This window comes from Haliaeetus albicilla, chromosome 27, assembly GCF_947461875.1.
Source record: "Haliaeetus albicilla chromosome 27, bHalAlb1.1, whole genome shotgun sequence".
NCBI lineage: Eukaryota > Metazoa > Chordata > Aves > Accipitriformes > Accipitridae > Haliaeetus > Haliaeetus albicilla.
The window spans coordinates 16622395-16643552 of NC_091509.1; the positions used below are offsets into that span (position 1 = coordinate 16622395).

The 21158-nt window shown below is 41.5% G+C and overlaps 1 protein-coding gene across 4 annotated transcripts; it reads right to left on the reverse strand.

Moving 5' to 3' along the window:
- Positions 1-1239: 1239 nt before the first annotated feature.
- Positions 1240-20620, reverse strand: CANX (calnexin). Of its 4 annotated transcripts, none has more exons than XM_069772490.1 (15): positions 20602-20620; positions 12475-12663; positions 11949-12022; positions 11328-11386; positions 10838-10979; positions 9464-9545; positions 7850-8042; positions 6735-6924; positions 5873-5986; positions 5223-5379; positions 4682-4897; positions 4160-4279; positions 3913-4048; positions 3674-3765; positions 1240-3061 (listed from the first exon to the last, which is right to left on the reverse strand). In XM_069772490.1, exons 2-15 carry the CDS (start codon positions 12658-12660, stop codon positions 3008-3010), a joined length of 1815 nt encoding a protein of 604 aa, XP_069628591.1. In that variant the 5' UTR covers positions 12661-12663; positions 20602-20620; the 3' UTR covers positions 1240-3007. The 4 variants fall into 4 exon arrangements, with proteins under 4 accessions (XP_069628591.1, XP_069628592.1, XP_069628594.1 ...); XM_069772491.1 differs by lacking the exon at positions 20602-20620 and adding an exon at positions 20553-20598; XM_069772493.1 differs by lacking the exon at positions 20602-20620 and adding an exon at positions 20445-20467.
- Positions 20621-21158: the final 538 nt, after the last annotated feature.

Here is a 21158-nt window from a genome sequence, read left to right on the forward strand (position 1 = left end):
CACACACGTAACCACAGCCTAAGTGGAGCACTGCTTTTGAGGAAGGAGCAAGGAGAGGGTGAGAGACGAGCGCAGCGATGCACATCTACCAGCAATTAGCACTTGCAAGAATCCCTCCTCAGGCCCAGGAGGCAATCTTAAAAACAGACATTCACAATGCATTTTATAGGTCACAGCCTCAAGCTGTGGTGATTGGCTCTTAGCCAGACCCAGAAAGGCTACATCACATCCAGTGACGCTTCTGGAACAGGTTAGTTGGTTAGCTGCATCTTTACCAACTCCAGGTGAAAAACCGTTTTTAGCATTTCTACTGCCTTGTGTTTCAGACTGTCTACACCTACTTCCCTAGGGTTTTGTTTTCATTTACCATCGCCATCTAAACCACCTCCCCAATCCTCAGACACAGCTTGTTCAGTTCAGCAGAGCATCCTTTTCAGAAGCTGCCGCTCTTGGGTGCACAGACAAAAAAGGCCCAAATACGCCTTCAAGTATTTGTAACAGTTCCAAACCTAGTTCACAGGATACAACCAGGCAGAGTTTCAGTACTTCGAAAACACAGCTATGCTTTAAAAATACTCGGGATAAGCAGGTAGGCTAAATTTTTTCTTCCAAGGCTTTAAAAGTAAGAGTGATTCTGCAGCTGAACTGAGCCACCCAAGTCAGAAAGCAGGATAAAAAGTAACTTTGGAGTTGTCTATCCATTTTGGAAAGTCTTCATTTATTGTAGTGATTATTTAAGAAGCATACACTATGGTATCAAAAAAAGCCATAACATGCAGACAGGAGAGCTTTTCAGGAGATTTAGCAGAAGCAAATGTAGATTTACAATTAGCTTTAATATAATACTATTTAAAAGCTGAGAGCAGATCTTAAGTTCACTTTTGATGGTTCGAAAGAACATGTATGCACATGAATTGTTTGGGAAATTAAGGCAATTTGCATATTAAGATAAAAAACATTAGATTAATAGATTTTTATGTTGTGCTCAAAATGTTAGCTGAATTGAAATCATTTACATATACTCCATCTCAAAGGACTGAGAGTCATAAATAGCAGCTGCTCCTTGATAAAAATACAGTCCTGAGAACAAGCTAGTAGCAATGCTTAAGCTATGACATCTTCCATGTCAGAGTATAAGCTATTTTTGCAATAAGGAGCAGTATTTACCAGGTGTTCAACAGGCAAAGGCATTCTAAACATGCAATAGCTCCCAACAGAAGTCTGAAATTACTTCCAGTATCTTGCTTACAATAGTTTATTTACACACTGCAGAAAAATCAAGAAATCCTGCTATGCATTTGTGATCACTAATATTTCAAACACAACAACCAAGGGATACAACATAAGGACAGGCAGCAAAAGGTGTTTTACAAAAAAACCCCCAAAACAAGAGTCTTTTAGTAATTGGTTAGATTGTTTGCAAGGTAATTAGAACACTCTTCCCTCCCCAACCCCTGGGAATTATTCCCCACATTATACCTATGCTATGACCAAACAACACTGGAGTGTTTAAATTCAGTGCAAGAAGAGTAACTTCAGGACATTTAATTTCACTCTAAACAAAGGTAAAAGTTTATCTATATAGACATCCAAACGCCAACATATTTGGTACAGTGTAATGAAGTTACATAGATTTCACCCTCAGAGGTATGCTCTTGTAGTGATCACCTGCATTCCACAAAAAAAGTGTTTGAAACAGTATAATATGGTAGACTCAACGCTTTAAAAAAATTTATTCAGCTGGAATTGGAACTCCCTAACATTCACAATATAATTTAGGATGCATTTGTTACATGAAGAGCAGATAAAAGACTTAAACAGTTTCACATACCAGTTAAGATATTCCACATGCTCCTTCCCCACCTACAATACTGACATCTTGGTTGGTTGGTTTTTTCTTAACAAATACTCAGTTTAACTTGTCTACCTGACTACCTCCCCCATTTCTACAGGAGTAGACGTACAGTGATAACAGTGAGAGGATATGGGACACTGTCCTATCCAGTGTTTGGATCCTGGAAAGGAGTAGGCCTAGCTATAAAAATAGAGTTCGACAATGAGCTGAACACAAAGCACTTCAGCAACTGAGGCAAAGCTGCACTCAGAAAAAGCTGTACGGTCACAGAGAAAGGAAAGCGTCAGTGGCTGAACAGAGGGGAAAGGGGGAAGTAGTCTAACCCCCCCCACCCAACAACCCATTAGCTTTACAAGAAGAGTTCAAGAACTAACAAAATCCATTATCTGCAAGGTCCGCAGGATTAAATGCCACATTAAGATGACCCACTCCAAATCCTAGATCATTTGTCAACACTTAACAGGGCTTTAGCCATGCACAGTATGCATACTCTACAGACTGACTAACCCCTTCCTTCCACCCCTTCTTCCTCTTTCCCCTCCCCACCCCAAAATGAAGTTGATTATTAGAAAGTTTCACTACTGGTTTCCCCACCCCCCCAGTTTTCTTCTGGAGGGCAGAGGGCTTGTCAAATACATTGACAACTTTTCTTTAAACAGTTATCAAATTTTAAGGGATATAAAGACACTGGTGCATTTAGGAATTTACATATTTGTAAAAAAAACTAGTTACAAAACTGCATTTTTATCACCTAGCACTTTCAAGATTCTTTGTTATTTTTCACTAATTAATATATTAAATTAAGCCAAGGTTCGAGACCGGAAAAATTCTACCAATCTACTTAAAAACAGAAAAGAATATTTAAAACCAAAAATGAAAAAGGTTAGTTATGTTACATTCCAAAATCCACAGCCCATTATATTAAATGCATTCTTTCTACAGGAATGATGTTCTTTAAAACAGATGATTGCAAATATTTTACTGCTAGACACTCCATTACATTGGATAGTGTGACTGCAACCTGTGGATGGTGAAATCTTGAGGTTTGTCCAAGTTTCAATGTAAGGTGTCCAAGGTCCTCTCCCAGAACCAAGTTTGAAGAAGAAAAAAAAAAAAAAAAAAAAATCACAGATCAAGTTCTTAGGACTTTTTTCAATCTTTCCTTGGCTTTCTGTTTCTGGGTGATCTATTCACAGTTTCCTCCTCCTGCAAGACAGTAATTTGTATGAACATCAAGGAAATAAAACTGAAGAATACCCTTAAAAACCATTTTGAGCAAACCTACAAAGAATAATCGACTTTCACTTCTATGTTAGGATTTATGTTTTGAAAGGACCTACTGCTGTTACTACCCTTCCTTTCTATACACAGCAAACACACAAATCCTCTTGTTTTCACAGTGGCTGTACACTATTTGCTGAGAGTACTCAACAGCTGCTGCTGTGAGAATCCCTTTAACTTCAAGCAACACTCCACCCATTTTTAAGTCAGCCATTATGTCAGTGTGGAGCACTTAAGAGGCCACATCCTGACTGCATACAAAGCTGAAAAAGCCTTTTGCCTCAAGAAGAGGCATTCTACACAATCCTACTCCTCTCACAATGCACGGTCTATGGCAGTGCCTTTAGTAAGGTGCCCAGCTCTGCTGAAGTTAATCACCTTGCAGAATTGCTGTGGCCAAGTTTTCCAAAGTTCTGACACTGGGAGGGAGTATCACATGATCCAGGTTAACTTTTAACACTTCAGTAAGGCTTGTTCTACAGGACTTAAGGTAAAAAAAAACACACAAGACTTCCCTCAAAGATTAAGCACTCTTACCTCTGATGGGGGTTTCCTGTCCTCTTCCTCCTCCTCTTCCTCCTCCTCTTGACTAGCACTTCCTATATCAGCATCACTTTTCTGCTTCTCTTCTAAGGGAAATAAAAAAAAATAATCTCATTCTCATTTCTGACTTATCTTCAGTTCACCATTGGCAGACATGGAGTAAAACCAATCCTGCTGTGTTAGTCAACCAGAGAGAAAACTCAAACTGTTTCAAGATTATCTAGTTTACCTACCTAGCTTTTCCTCATTTGCTTCCTCTTCCTCCTCCTCTTCCTTGTCCCCTTTGTCTTTTTCTTCCTCTTTCTCCTCATCCATCACATCAGGCTGAGGAGCATCAGTCTTTTTGTATTCTGCAGCACTTGGCTGTTTCTAAAAAAATTGTCAGTTATCAACACCAGGCAGTTATTGTGACGTTAAGGCATGTTTTTCCTGAATCTCTTTTTAAACATTATACTGCTTATTATTGGAGGAAATGCATACCTTCCCAGAACAGCAGAAAAGGACAACAAGGAACACTGGCAAAGCCACAGTAAGGATGTAGACTACCCAAAGCCAGGGACGCTCTTCAGCAGCTGCCATCATCTGGCCCACAACACCAGGCTGCAAGATAACAAGAACTGTCAAATTTCATCCCATACAGCAAGTTTAAGCTACAGAACTTTAAAATGGGCTTTTTGCAGCTTTGAACATTGTATTTAATACCTCACAAAAATTAAAGCTAACCTGCACAAGTACTTTTTCCATAGTGTACGAATTAAGAATTAGGCTAAAGTTAACAGTCCGATTGTCAGAGCAAAAACCTCACAGAAGAGCAGTAAGTATTCATTGCTACTTATAGCAACCATTACCATATTATAATTAGGAACTAAGGTTCCAGCCTGGTTTAGCATAACCCCTAGCCTTGGTACATAGAGGTATATATTGATAAAGACTGTAGGAGAGAACAGCAGCAATGCTCCTTCTGTTCAGTCAGGAGCACACAATTAAACTGTTATTTCTCACCTCTGCAGCACCATCGGCTGCTTTTTTCAGTCCCCATCCATCACTGGCCCAATCATCAGCCACAGCTCTTTCAGTACAGATGATAAAGTTATCAAAAAAGATGTCAGAAGTCATTGACCATAACTCAAGTCCCACAGCACTGAAGGGAGTCATCTTGAAAGGTTCCAAGTCTTCAAAGAAATCTGGGTTTGGGATCTTCCTAGGTTTCCATATACCCTAGGAAAGACAAAAGACATTCAGCCTCACCTGCTATAATAAAATTTTTAATTTTCAGCCCATTTTGAACAGAGATAAAGACAAATCCATTGCACTTAATTACAGTGTCTATAGGCACAACTTGTCAGGTTTTGGGAATCAATTTTCATTTGTGCTACAAAGAAGTGAAGACAAGTAAGAAAACACTTTGAACCTGTCCACTTGAAACACAGTACAATCATGACAGTACTTGTATTTAGAATTACACCTGCTGAATCGAAATCATTCTGCTTTTTGTAAGAGAAATGCTGTGTTGGCCAGCAGTTTAAGCAATGAAAACACCAACCTGATAGTTCACGTTATCAATCATAGGAGGCTTCCATTTGCCTTTGTAGTTTGGATTGTCAATCATTGGTCGCTGCCAGATACCACAGCCAGGGGCCGTCTCACATTTAGGATTTGCAATCTGAGGTGCCTCCCATTCACCGTCCATATCCTCATCCCTGGAAAGGGAAATTCAGTTTTGAAGTCCGCACCTTGCCTTTATACCAAGTAAGACTTAGACAACATCTGATTTCTGTGAAAATTAAAATTCCTACCATAAAATGGAGATACTGTAACTTTCTATAGCATATGTCTGTAGATAAAGACACCACAGAAGGAATGAGAATTTCAACAAGTAGCTTGGAAGTACTGAAGCTCAACAAAACCCAGTCCCTGAGCACAGCCTCCCCCACCGCCCCTTTCAAGTATGGTACAACTGCAAGTGACCATCCTTGCCCTGTTCAGCTCACAATCACAGAAGAGCTGAAAAGTGCGCAGGTGAATGCAAGATGACAACACTCCTCAGACCAACTCTGCCTTCTACTTCTGAAGCAAGATAGCTTGAATCAACGACTTCATTAGTGAGCAACAATGCAACTAGCTATTCTTATACTTGTAAAAGCCAGTACCAAAGAAATATTTGCTTTCATTTACAATAGGCAGTAAACATACCAATCTTCAGGCTTCTCAGCGTCAGGGTCTGCTACATATTCTGGCTCATCATCCAGCCAGCCCTCTGGTTTCACAGCATTTTCATCTGCTATCTTTGCAGGAGCATCCTCATCCCTTGAGAATAGAATATTATGTATTAACACACACAACACATAAAAGTTCTTAACCCCAAGGCATTATTCTACAGACCCTGAACAAGCCCACTGATCTAGACAACCAGCCAGCTTCACTTCTGATAGGGTAAGCATAACACCATGATTTCATAACAGAATTGCCTTGCAAGCTTTTACCTATACATGTGCCTCATGGCACAGTCACAGCACAAACTCTAAGGTAATACTACTCACTTTTTAAAGCCAACCTAGAAAGGGCATATTACAGAAAATCCTGTATCTTGGTGGTTGCTGCAAACACGCATTTGAGCTTGAAACTGAGTCTGTGGTTCACAAAGCATAGGTTCAAAGACAGAAACCCAGTATCAGCTTCTGATTTAGGACATCAGATATTTCAGTCACTTGTATCTATGCATTACACAAACAACTACAAACATCTTACAGTTATACCTTCTGCAGTTTATCTTTTGATTTCATCAAGGAGTAAAGCATCAGCTAGCGTAGATGTTCCAGTAAAACCTTTATCTGTGGCCAGCACAGTAACAGGAGCACTAAACAGTAATTCCCAGAGGACATGGATCCTGTCTGCCTTTGTCTACCAAACTGCTCCTCAGATGCCTAAACTGATTGTGTTTTGATTACAAGGATGAGACTCAAAACCTTCTGTAAGTCATCTGAGAAAGACTTTTTGATCAGGGTCAAGTTATCAGGCCAAGACCTCCCTCAATTCCACCCCTCCAACAGCTTACCAGTCATCTGGTTTAACAGCATCTGGATCTGGGATTTTTGGTCTCTCATCCCAGTCCTCAGGCTTCTGGTCATTTGGGTCCTCAATCTCTCGGGGTGGATTCACAGGAGGAGACATATCATTTAGCAAATTCCCACTGTTGACAACTGTTTGATCAACCAGTATTTCAAAACTATTATCAGGATTCAAGACTGTAACGAAAAAAGTTGATGTAGCCATTACACATATGATACAAAGTGTGCATCATAAATTACCACTCATCCCCACTGTACAACTAAAACTTCAGCAATCCAAGCTACCACCTACCCAGCAACTGTTTTAAAGAACTGTTAAGAACCTTTCTCCTTATGCCAAAGTATAACTAGTGATGATGTATCACATCTCACCTTGTGAGAAAGAAGACTCATTGCAGGAGTCCGACTTTAAACATGCTAAAAGCACAAAGAAGCTTGTAGAGTGATTTACCAGTTACCACAGCAAGTTGACTCTGACACAATAAGTATTGTTTTAATAGTAAGAATGCATATATTCATATTCTACTCAAGAATAAGACTCCCTACTACTGACTCACAAGATTTTAATCTCACTCCTTTATCCATTGTTGCCTCTGTAGCAGGAAGAGCTAGAGAGGTCCTCCTAAGTACTCCCTGAAAGACATTAGTCATAGCTAATACACCACACCAGACACTGTACTTCAAGAACCACTGAGTTTGGTACTAAGAAAGAAGCAAGAAAAGACAACTATCCCTCTAAATCTAAAGCCTAGTATACCCCAAATTACTAGGGGGCAGCATTCAAGCAGTTTATAAATGTTGATGATTGTTTTGGATATACTTAGCATATCAAGTTACTAACGACTGCTCTGAAATTCAGTTCTCCTTTAACTATTAAGTTCAAGGTCTCATGACTTTTCTTACATGAATCAAGACTTCCTGCAAGGAAGAAATAAGCCTTTGTATAATAAGATCAGGTTTTGCATTCAGAGCTTTCAAGTGGTTTTTAGTTGTATGGTGTGTTGACACAAATATTCCGTTGTTCATCTGGCTCATTTTATGAGCTTTTGATTCAGGAAACACAGTAGTAGTTATTAGCATGCAGAGTTAACAGTCACCATACCCAGAGTATAAAGATGGGTCTTCTTATCAGTAAAGTAAGTCTTCAGGTCTGCATCTGGACGCTTTGCATGCTTCTCCTCATATTTGCCAGTCTTTGGGTTTTTGTGCCGGAAGATGAAGTGCAGTTTGTAGTCCTCTCCACATTTGTCAGGACCAAACATGATTGTATATGGAGTTTTGTCATGGAACTGATCCTTTAAAAACAATGCAAAACTGCATTCCATTATTTTGAAATACAACTTAAGTCACTGCCTGGCATAAGAACTCCCAATGCATTAGAAGTTATTCTGCAACTTGGATACCAAGCCAGTGAAGTACCCCCACTAAAGCTTATATGATGAATACAAGCCTCTAGAGAAAACACCAGAATTATCCCAGCTACTTGATTTTCCACCTTTGGTCTCTACTTTCCAGATGGAAAACAACAGCTATTCAAGTGTTATCAAAAAGATAAGTGTAAAGTGACAATCACAACATTTAAGTGTATCTCTACGTTACAGTAAAGGATTTTAAAAGCTATGAGTATAGAAATATCAGTTACTGGTAATAATGAATGATTAGCTAATCCAGTGAGTTTCTTTCACCAAACTGATAAGCAGTATTAAAAGTGAGGCCAAGTTGTATTTAGTTCACAGATTTGTAAACTGGGGTACTGTCTCAATCTAAGAGCTAACTGGATATAATAATCTCACCACTGAACACTGCAAGCAAGTCTACTTGTTCTTGCTAACGTTATCTTAAAATTCAATGCATGTATGAAACTGGTTAGACAGTCAAGTAGTCTTTTGGGTGTCTTTTTTAATAATTTGGAATCTGTATTAATAATACAACTCCAATAAGACTGCATAAGGAAAGGATGGGTAACAAGTCATAAAAGGTACTTCCTATAAAGTCTAGGAAGATGGCTAAAGAAAACTCATAGGCTACACAAGCCTATGCAAGCTGACCCAGCAGTTAAGCTTTGTCTGAATAGGCTAAACCACTTTAGGTTGGTATATCACTGAGAGCAGAGAAAATTATTCTTAATCCTAAGGAGTTGTAACACAGTCTCTTGACTGACCACACTTTCAAGACAATGCATTCAAGGGTCATTTATGAAGCAAATGGTTCTATATATATCTAGCATGTGCAGCTGAACATATAAGGTTATATCCAGTCCAAGCTCTCAAGACTTTTTTTTTTTTTTAAAATATATCCAGTAACTCACAAGTGGGTTCACATGTCAAAGACAAGGCAATAAATGCAAGGTATATTTTCAGTTATTTGCATTAGCCTGTTTTAAAAGATGAAACATGGCATCTTCCTTCTGGGCAACAACTTCCTGAGAAGGTTTCTCCTCATACACTGGCTACTCTCATAAGATACCTCTTCTTTGGTCCTAGAATCCAGGTAAGTCTGAAGTATTGCAGACTTTAGCAAAGGTCTAGGACTGCTCAGCTACTAGGAAACTCCAGAGTTTTCACTCAAGAGGCCAGAAACTGCTGAGTGCTAAGTACTTTGGAGATCAGGCCCTAAATATGCCCCACTGCCTTTACTGAAGAGTTTGCTTAAGGAAGAAACAAAATTAAAAAAGTTTTCTTTCACAGCTAACACTCAAAGTAGCAGCATTACTCACCAGGTTCAGTTCAGGGGTTTTTGAAAGCAATTTCACATAGGCCCCGCCACACTCTATTCCATTTTGGAAATTCACTTCATACCTGATTTTAGTTTTGGACAGAGAAGGTGAGAACATGTTATACATGAGAAAAAATTACTTCTGTAAAGCACGATTAGAGTTTTCAAGTACAAATGAAGAGTAAGACTGTTTTGTTCTTGTTTGCTTTAAATCACATGTCCATTAAAAATACAATATTAGAAATACATGCTGCACTCTAAGACTAAGCAAATATTCATAAGGGCCTGAGAAACGAGAAAAATTGAGGATTTAGAAGACTTAACCTACAGAAAAGATTAAAGGAATCGAGTGCTGGTCTAGATTATGACCTAGAAGTAGCAAGAAGGAAGAAAAAGCTTTCCAGTATGTAAGGCACTGCAACAGAGATTAAGGCAAGCCAATTATTTTCCCCACAACTACTATGACACATAACTCAATTTGCAAGACTACCAAAGGGACAACAATTGGATCCTAGGAGAAGCCCCTTTAGGGTTATAAGCATACAACAGTATATTTAGGGATGCCAAGAAGTCTGAAAAAGGCAAAACATCTCTGTCAGGAATAGGCTAAGTATGCTTGATCCTCTCCCAATGCCAGCAGCTGAGTAGATGACCACTGGGATTTATTTTTAGCCTTGTATTTTGAGCCAAAACTAAACAGTCATGCAAAGCAAAGTGACCAATTCATTACCTTGTGCAGATACAAATTAGCTTACTCTTTGTTTAAAACTGATAAAGTAGGTAATAATCCACAATTCAACTGTTCTCACTGAATGTTTTTTTTTTGTTCTTGCTAGTCTAACCTACATGCAAGTAGATTCTTCTACATCAGTCATGGCCAAACACAGCTAGGCAAGCTGTTCATCTTCCATGACAGATGAACCAAGACAAAGGAAGGAGGAAATGAGTGCATCTTTACCATCCTGTCCACACCACCTTGGAAACAGGGGGCAGTTTACTGCATAAGGAAGTGCACTGACCTACATACAGACCAGCTTTTCTCCAAAAGGACAAGGACTTTCACAATTAGCAGTACAAAAGTCAGTTGCCTGACCTTGTTACTACAATTAAATCAAGTGAATTGAAGTCCCAAGACAGGTTACCAAGTCTAGTTTTCATAGACTTCTTTTCTCTTCAGGCTTCAGAGGGACCTATGCCATTCCTAACTTCCCACTTTAGGAATACGGGTTGCTATTTTACTCTTATTTAAAAACAGTATAATAATATGTTACAGTATCTAGACTCCCAGTCAACAAAAGCTCAGTTATGGAATTAACCCCAGCCTGCTACCATGTCACCCTTGAAATAATAGAAGACTAAGTTATCCTTTACTTACTGTATAATAAGAGGTTTGGTATCAAATACAAAAGGCTTTGAAAGTTTGGATGAAATTGCATGATGCTTGGCTCGGGTTACCAATACAAGCCCTTTGTCTCCTGGAAGCTTAGTGTCCTTCATGTCTTGGACTTCCCATTTACCTGGAGAGACATTAACCAAACATTATCAAAACTTGTTCAAGACAGTCTTTGTTTAGCCCAATTTTGAACAAGATAGTCAGCATTCTGAAATAACACCCAACAGGGTAGGTACCTTATCAAGTTATTAGCATATCTTCACTAAAAATTATTTTAAAACCTCCAAGTGGGTATTTTGTCTAAATAGGAACTACACTTTATATTCTTAGCCAGGTATATAAGCACTCCTTCCATTTTCTTCAGTGAATACAATTTTAACTGGGAAGCAGAAACCAAAGGCTTGCACCTCTTCTTCAGGTATGACAAAAGACATCAGAAATATCTATCATCCAAAACCTGAGTTGGACTCACCATCATATTTGGCAATCTCATCATCCGTATCATCTTTTTTCGCTCTGGAAAGGATCCATCTAGAAGACAGATATCCAACGGTCAAAACAACATACTTTTTTTCCCCCCCACTAAAAATCCTGCCCTTAAGATAAGATAACTCTTGCTGTCCTATGACTACACCCCAGTGTCTTGATCCCCCAAGGAGTTCTATGCCCAAGCCTGCAAAGTTTTCTGCATTTGCCACTTCCCACCCCACTCCAAAGTAGGATCATGGCCTCAGTGTCTTGCTCTTGTAAAAAAAACAAAAACCAAAACCCACCAAAACCAAAAAAAACCAAACAAAACCCCAAAAGTAGTACCTCACCATCCTTACACTACCAGAAGAAAGTGAAAAGTCAGATGAGGGTTAAAACATTACACATGTATGGCTTACCTCCCCCTTGTTACCGTAACTTAAGGAAATACCAGTTTAGCTCAGCACTTTAACAGCCAGCCTCATATAGTCACTGCTGTAATCCTTGCCAACCACTGCCCTTTGATTCAGTTTTGAATAACGCAGGCTCTAGCAAGGATTTCATTACCTTTCACCAAAATTTTTTATTATTTGCTATACTGAATCATCCTTCAGATTATACTCACCCATCCAGAGTTCCTTTATCAAAGGACTCCGCAAAATACACCTCGCCAGTTGGGACTGGGGGCCTGTAGGTAACCTATTGGAGAAGAGGGGCATTTACGCACCTTTCAAGACAAATTCTCTACTCTAAAGAAATACAGCTCACATTCCCCCTCTACACTCAAGTACAGCTTACCTGGAACACCCTTGCAGCATAAATACAGAAGTTACGTAAATATTGCTGCTTGTGCCAAGCCATTGTGCTCTCGTCTGCAACTAAAGTATATATCTAGCTGGAAACATTAGCATTAACTCCCGATAGTCACATCACAGATATCAAGGGTAAATCTAAGTCTTCAGGAAGAACATGGGGTACATGAGAAAAGGAACAAAGCAGCTAAGCTTAATTCCAAGCTCTACTCCCAGATAACATCTTTGGTAATATCACAACTTATTAAATGTTAGCAAAGTAAAGGCAACTCTGATGAGACTCGCATCAACCACAACACAAGCAGTAATTCAATTTTTAAAAGAAGTTCCATGCCAAACCTTTGGAGTTGGAGGAGGAGTGCTCGTTTCAGGCTTCGACTCTTCTACCTCGTCAATGCCATCATCCAAGTCATCCTCAATATCAACTACATCATCACCATCATTGTCATCATCCATATCATGTGCCTGGACAGCAAGAGTCCCAAGAGCGAGCAGGGTCACATAGAGTAGCCATTTCAGCTCCATGATCTGAATAAATAAGACAAGGCAAAGAGGTCAAGCCAGCACTGCACAGAGCAAAGCATTGCTTCTTGGTACAAAACCAAGCATTCAAGACAGCAGGTGAAGTGCCTAGTCATACCACTGTTTCAGCTCTCTTATTTACTGCATCTGGCTGGCTGAGACAGCTCGAAAAGCTGGAGAGGAATACAACATAAAGCTGAAGTATTTAATACAAAACAGACATTAACTGAGTGGAGGACCATGCGTGCAAGTTCTGCAGATTATGCTGCAGAAGTGCCATAATTTTGCTCTTACACTGCCACAGTCCATGAGCAGAACAGCAGACACATGTACACAACACCACAACCTATGTAACTGCAGAAGTCTAAACAGAAAACCTACTTCTTGCTTAAGAAGGACTTCAAATGTATCATGCAGAAATTGAAATTTTCATTCAGTTCAGGAATTGAAATACAATTAGCTAGCTCTCTCAAGCAGAGAGTAATCAATCCTCTATCTCCTGTTCAATATTTTTCTGTCCTTTCAACTGTAGGACATGAGTTTTCATTCATCAGTCCCCTTCTCCAGGTTTTATTCCGGAATTACTGCCAACAGTCATTGATATTACTGGCAGATGTCTATACGCATTTGAGGCTGCTGAGGCAGACCAGGAGAAAATTTCTTACTGTTTAACAGACAGTTGATTTGATTCACCTCTTTTGATCTCTAATTTAACAGGATGACCAAAGAAAAAGACTATCTGTTAACAGAGGCTTTACAGAATTAAAATATCACACTTCAACTAATTTATAAGGTGCCCAGCACGTTGTCACACCTAAAATATGGTAGAACTTGGCAAGCTGTAGGTCAAAAGATCTTGTAAGTAAAATGGGTTTCGATTTGACTCTCTTCCTAGAAAAAACTACAAGATCACTGCACCTTTAGGTTGATACAGAAGGCAACACTCCTGGCAGGCCGCTCAGTTTTATCTGCCCAAAACCCCCACAAAACCAACCTATCCTTGCTCACCTTTTCTGCTTTGAATCACATTCCAAATTCTTCTTCCAAAACCAGAGTTTTAACTGAGACTAATACTTTTTTGAAAGCAAGTATAAAACCAAACATCCCCTCCTTCCCTTACACTCCTGCCTCAGGCTGTAGCCCTGGAGACTTAAAAATGCAACTCAAGCAGAGTTAATAGTGCCTGCAGGAACATAAGATCATGCTAGAACACAAACTTTCAACTTTCCAAAGCATGTTTAGGCAGCTAAAAGAATTTAGTCTTAAAGGCTTATCAGCACTATCCAATACTCCAAAACTACGTTGCATACCAGATCTACCGTCCTTAGATTATTCTTTAACTTACTTCTAATGACAGAGGGGACATTTTATAACTAAAACAAAACTGTATTTTAAAGACTTGTGCTGAGGTCATGTCCCATTTGTCACTACAGCAACATGCAATTGCAGCCAGTTTTCTAACAATAGTGATGGCCTTGAGGATTATGGTCTAAATGCATGCTCACAACCCGCCCCCTCACAGTTCAGGCAACTGCACTGAAGCACCTCTAAGCCAAAAGAACACCATTCACAGCATGAACAGCTGACAAAAACTTTCAAGTGTTGTTACATATGAACAAAGCTTGTTTGCTTAACACACAGTGTACAACCAAAATTGAAAACAGTTAGACACCTCATAGCAGCTCATAACTCTTACTACTAATGTGGGAACCACCATACAAAACCAAGGAATGAAAACTGTCAAGCAAACGTCCACACCCTTGGAAGTTCAAGTTCCTCTTGCACAGATGCCATGTTCTCTAAATAAACTCATGCCCACCAGCATAAAAACAGTAGAGAAAACAAGAGCCTGAAACTTCATTTGAAAAAATGATCTTTAGAGCTCTGGATGTGTCCAGTGTGACTGAAGTAGCTACAGTTGAGATGGCACAAAGACACATTTCCAAGGGAAGGGTTGAATTTTGTCTTACCTTACCAACAGGGCCTCACCAAATACATTTTTAACAGAGCTAAATTCAGCAAGATTTTACCGCAAGTTTTATAACTACTTTCAAATTATATTATGCACATACAATGACCACTTCATGATCTGGAAAGGGATACAAGGAAATTAATCTTAAAAATATGGCAAGCTTAAAAATAAGCCAATTCTCTCCTCTCCTTCTAAGAGGAAGGAGTTTCTGCATACCTCTTCCCAAGCCTGTGCAAAGGATATTAATGATTTAGCATGCAAGTAATCCCTTAACTAATCTCAGCACTAGCCAACCGCCAATAAAGTTTTGGTGAAAGAATTAAATCACCCCCCCAACTTTCATGCCAGTACTGACTCCATATGCAATAATTACCTACTTCACAATCCCACCCCAACTACAACCCTTTAGAAATATTCAGCAGCAAATGGACTTCAGTAAATGCTAGTACATAAGTGGCAAAGCCACATAGCTTCATATTGCAGGCAAGGTTGCTCCAGAAATTCTTCTGTCAAAGCATGCTAGTGAAAACAGACAATTCTACCAGTGACCTGTACAGCAGGGGCAGAACCTAGACCACTCTGCACATCTGTGCTCCTGATACAACCATAGGTATTGACCTTGTAGGTCTACATTTATCAGTTAATGCTGTCTGAATTTGAGGCCTCATTGAACCTCATTTCAAGGTAGAACTACTATCTGTTCAAGTTCCCAAGCAAGCTTTTTTTTTCCCCCTCTCAAAAAAAAAAAGCTAAAAGCATGAAGAGAAGCTAATCTAGTTTCATGTCTTTGCCTCTATTATCATTGGCAAGCAGTATTCTCAAGTTTATACCCCTACGGAAAGCTGTTTAGGACACCTCCTACATATTACATCAGTCCCAAATTCCACAGAAGCTACCATTCATACACCTTGAGTACAAACTGGTAGAATCTCCTGCAACTGCCAGTTGTTATGCCAAGCTCCTTATTCTGTTAATCTGTAACAATATAAAAACTAACTAAATTATAAGAAATAAAAGACACTACGTTCTCAGAAGAGCAATTTAAGTGAAGCACACATTTTTGATATTTAAAAAGCTACTTCTACCCATAATGGAGGTACTGCTACAGGAGAAAATTTCAACTTCACTTCACACAGTCCTTAGGGACAGAACATAAACATGACTATACCCTAGTAAATTAGGTTATTCCTAAACAGAAGATAGAAAAGGAAGGGAGGAGGGGAGAGAAGAAACTCAAGTTTTATACAAAATAGGCATAAACCAATTTTTCAGTGGAGCTTTAAAGCTGCTAGCAACTACAGGTGTTCAATTAGTCACCTAAAATGTAGTCTAACCTTCAGACACACAGCCACCTACTCTATTATGATCAGATTTCTCCCTTGAAGAAGTGTCCAATTTCCAAGCAATTGCCATCATTAGCCATTTTTTACTCTGCCTGCACTTCCCTTCTTTAGGTTTAACTGTGTAATATTTCTGAAGGTTAGTGTATTTCTGATCATGGAACTGCCAAAAGCCTTTAACAAAGGAATGCTTTCATAATAGGCGAGAGCTTCTGACATCTCCATTCTACTTCAGTGCAACCCCCATTTTCACTGTAACAACGTTTCAAGTCAGACCTGACTAAAACTTCATCTACTTTTTTTTTTTTTTGGTAAGGTCTTCAGACACTTATTGACATTGGCACACCACTTGGATTGAAGGGAAAACCACCGCAGTATACCACCAAAGTACTAACTAGGAAGAGAGTTTGGGACTGCCAGGGCTATCCTATGTGTCCATTCACAGCCAGCTTCTACACTAGAAAATTTATAGCTGACATTTAAGCACTGTTCACCTGATTGTCAAAAGGTCAAAGCATTTTCCCCTGGAATTTACAAAAGCTATAGCCGAGCACTGAAAACAGACACCTGGAACAGCCGTACTACACAGACTTTACAAAGTAAAAACTAAACCAAATTGGAATAGGAGTCAGAGACAGGATCAGCTTCTTGCCATAGAAGTGGCACTCTTAAAATGTAGGGCTAAGTGATTGCTACCTTTGGATTTCAAGGCTTTCAAGGAAGTCATGCAGATTCAGAGATTTATTTTTATTTAGAATTCCCCTTTCACTGGGCATAAAGTGGAAAGTTCTTCTTAATTATTGGCATGACACTGGAAACACTTGACCCATACAGCAGACAGTTGTCACCATTCTCTCTAACATAGATGTCCTGGGGAAGGAGAGACAGTGAAAGGGCCCACACAAAGGATGTTTAAGTCCTTTGCTATCATACTTCCGGAATATACTATTTAGAAAGTAACTTCCCTGTCAGGTCAAACAGAGCCTGCAAAACCAGTTTAATCATCTCCTTGGTTACTAATCCGAGTGGTTCATCAAGCCAGTTCTTAACACTGCATATTTCAGAATGCATAACTACATTTGAATTGCTACTGGCTACCTAGTTTACTATTTACTTTTTTTTAAAAGAATTAACAGTCAGATTAAATGGGTCTTATGAAAAGTCACTTACTACAAACTACACCTCAGCAATTTAACTGGAAGAGCATCAGTGGTTTCTATTTCAGCAGCATCTGAAGTGACAGCTGAATGACTTAAGTATAAGAGGGGCAAAATTTGCTAGCAAAGTCCTGTGTTTCAAATACTGGATGGTATTTATGGTGGAAGCACACCAGTAAAAACAAGCACAATGCGTCCTCATGCAAGGCAAGAATTATGGAAGAAAAATTTAGAGACACAAAAGTAAAGAAAATTCATCACAACACAAAAAAATGCAAGGAGACAAGAACAGAAAGGCTGAGACACATACACATTTTCCCTCTCAAATGAGATTTCTACGGTTTCTGAGCAAAGTCTTGGCTACCCTACTTGGTAGTCCACTAGTTGCTTAAAGTCAGAACTACTGAAGAGCAGAGGAAATCTATTCTACATCTCTCAGTCCCTCCACCTTCCACATCCCAGCTCCTCTGCGGTGCCAGGGTAACTGTTTACACAGCCTCATCATGAACTAGCAGCTGGTTTAAGATGGCTCGAAGTCCTTCTGCCATGTTATTTTAACCCTGAATCAATACCCCAGTCCAATCTAGCATGCAAAGGCAAAAAGAGCTGTAGCAGGACAAGTGAAAGCACCATGAGATAAAGTAAGTAGCCAAGGATAAAGGAAATTAGGCTGTTGGCAGCAGAGTCAGCTTAATGCCATAGTTTCAGGTGCAGTTCTGTCATCCGCACTTGTCCAGGACAGACCTGTCTTTGGGCAGGTTTGGGAGATCTACACTATATGGCAAAGCTGAACAACTGTGTGGCCAAACACTGTAATTTCAGCAATCAGTACATTACCTCACCACCCCTCTGAGGATATAATAAAACTGTGTTCATATATATGCAGCAATTCGTATAATGCAGACAGCTAAACAACTTCCAGCATTGTGAAGATTCTGCCTTTAATACTGTAACTCGATGAACAGCAGACAAGGCTAAACTAAAACTGCCTTCCTTACAACAGGCAAGAGGCAGGAGCTCTGTGTGAGGTGGTTCCCCCCCACCTTCCTCGTTTTTATTTTAAAGGAAGGGATAGCTAGGATACATTGCTACATAAGATTGGAGGAAAGTCTCCTGGAAAGGATTAGCCAAACCTCTCCTGAAGAGCTTGACAGCCCTGCAGAGAAAGCTGCCTTCTGCTGGGGTTGTAAGGAGCACAAACCAGGCAAGAGATTAGCTGTGAAAGGTGACAGCAACAAAGCTTGTTTTTAATAAGCATTTCAAATATGCCAGTTTCTAAAAATAATGTACAATGGTGCAGATACAGTAAGGGAGAAAACACCATGTACCATTTGTCAGCAAAGAGATCGTTCCCACAGAACTGGAAGTCCTTGGAGGGCAAACACAGCACTGCAAAGCTTTTTGACCATAAACCAGATGGGCTGCTAGGGGAAATTACATTAGGCAGGGGGGGATCTGGAGGTGCCCTGAGCTCTTTCAGACCATCACGCCTAGAAATCAATTCAAGTTTGCACTGCTATAGAATTGATTCCAGCAAGAACAGACTGCTATCATTATCACTACTAGAGGCAGAAAAACGAAAAGTCAGAAAAGGAAGTAAAAGGCAGGGCTATGTACAAGTCACAGCGTATTCTCAGTAAAGGATTTATTCATTTACCTAGTGGGAAGTGCTGCAGCACATCAAATGAGAGGGTCATCTAACAGAAGCTGCAGGCTTCCTTACTGTTTTGCATTAGGCTTCCCCTCCTAGGGCAGCAGTTGATACCAGGAAGCAGTTTACATCTTATACACAGCTTGTGATGTTGTCCATGAATTGTACAAGTATTCCCTTCGTAGTATCTTTTTTTAAAAACTAGAAATACTGAGACTTTATATAAACACAAAATTTAACTCCAAGCTTTTCCTGGTTTTGTTAGTTGTTTTGGATAAGCCCATGTAATATGACCAAATCAGCAGTAAGAAGGTTTTTGAAGTAATTTCAAGTGCATTAGAGTGAACCTAGAGCAACATATTTCAACCTGTTTTTAACCAGTATCTTATCTACAATATCTCATACGTTATTATAGTTCTGCTATCTCCTTGCAATATTTTAGCAACAACGCAAACCACAGTGGGTAAAATGTCCCATAAAACCTGTGTGTTAACTATACTTATTTGACAATGTTAAGTAAACATACTGCATTTAGAAATACATTACATTCCTAGAGACTAGTTTTCAGCCATCTAACATACACTTAAGTTCCAGAAAGTTTCCCACGATGCTCTGCAGAAATGCTGCTGCATTAATTACATTAACACTAATAATAATACAGTCTGGACCTTTACCATTACTACTACTACTATTAATACATGTCTGCTTCCCTTCACAACCAAATCACATGCAGAATTTCTCTTTCTACAGCCTAGAAAGTTCTCAACCACAAAACTGCATGTGAAAGTTCACTCTTTAGAATCAGTACAGACAAGACAGCAGTAAGCTATGCATGTTTTAATTCAAAGGGGTGGGTTTTTTTGCTTTAAAAGCACACAACACAATCTTCAGCCAAATATGAGAACGAAGGTGTCATTTATATACTATTTTGAAGACACCCAAAAAAGCGCTATTCAGGGGGTAAAAATCAAAGCATGCATTTCAAGCCCCCCAAAATCTCAGGCCTTGCTGCTGCGGAATCTCCTCGTCTGTACTTCACCTTTGGCCTCCCTCGCTGTTTGATTACCACATCTTCCCCACTTGTTGGGCCTCCAGCTCTGCACCTTCAACTCCCCCTTTCCAGAGACTTCTACTTCCCCTCGCAGGGCCCGAACCAGGCCACACGCTATGCTGGGCGCCCGCCGCCTCTTCCAGCTCTGCGGGGCTTCCTACCGACGGCGAGCGTTTTTAGCTAGCTCAAGACTATTTCCACACGTTAGCGGCCGACATTAGAACAAGAAGCCAGAGAAAACCCAAACCGCTCGCCAACCCACATCCACCTCCGACCCCTCGCTTCCCTCCCCCTCAGAAGCCGGTCCCCGTCCTACCCCGTCGCGAGTGGGGGCGGGCAACCGAGCCCCCCACCGGCCCCTCTCCAGCCGCGGCCCTGCCACAAGCCGCTCCCCAGCCCAGAGATCCCAGAACTTACCAGAAGACCCGCCGCTCCCCACCAGGCCTCTCTCAGAGGCCTACAACGGCCGACCGGGCGCCGGCGGCGCCTGCAGCAGCCCCGTACCCGCCCCCCAGCCGCCGGGCCTCCCCGGGCACGGCCACCCCTCTCGCCCCCGGGATCCCGGGGGTCTGTCCCCCCACACCCGGGGAACCCACCGCCCGCCCCGCCGCCTCACCCCGCCAATCCCCCGGCATGCCCCGCGGGCGGGCCCGCTCCTCCACCTCCCGACGGTGGCGGAGCTGCCCCGGTCGCGGCGGTTGGGGGGGGGGGGGGGGGCACTCACCCCCCGCAGCGCCGCGCGCCCCCGTCCGCCACCCCCAGCCGCCCCTCACCTCCGTCACGTGTCCGCGCGCGCCCAGCGCCGCCGCCCGCCTATCTACCGCGCGCCCAGCACCGCCCCCGGCCCACCTCGTTCCGCCTCTCCCATTGGCGGAGAGCGCGCCCGCCCACCCGCTCCGCAGCCGATCCGGCACTTTGATTGGCTAACACCGCCGCCGCTCGACGACCCGCCCGCCTCAAAACACGCCCCAACGGCGCTGCCCTTCGTGGAGCGCTGTTATTGGTTGGTGGGGTTGCAGGAAGTGTCGGGGGATTGGCTCGCTGAGGGGAGGTCGTTGAAATGTGGGCGGGCACTCAACGGATCTCCGGCCAGGGGCGCTGCGGTGGCTGACAGGGCGGCGGGACGGGGCTGAGGCAGCGCTGGCGCTCAGTCGCCTCACGGCCGCCCCCGCTGCCTCACAGCCGCCCCGCGGTGGGGACGGTGGCGCCCCAAGCGGCCCGGTCGCGGGGAAGGGCGGAGGAGAGCCCTCGTCCCGCCTGTGCAGCTGGAGATGGCGGGGGGTTGGGGGGGGCTCACCCGGGAGGTCTGTCTGGGGAGGCCATTGCCTGT

Coding starts and splice junctions, on each gene's coding strand:
- CANX (XM_069772490.1), bottom strand. CDS start 12,660: ATGGAGCTGAAATGGCTACTCTATGTGACCCTGCTCGCTCTTGGGACT. Junction 12,023..12,474: donor CTCCTCCTCCAACTCCAAAG/GTTTGGCATGGA, acceptor CTTCTCCAATAG/GTTACCTACAGGCCCCCAGT. Junction 6,925..7,849: donor GACCCATCTTTATACTCTGG/GTATGGTGACTG, acceptor TTTTCGTTACAG/TCTTGAATCCTGATAATAGT.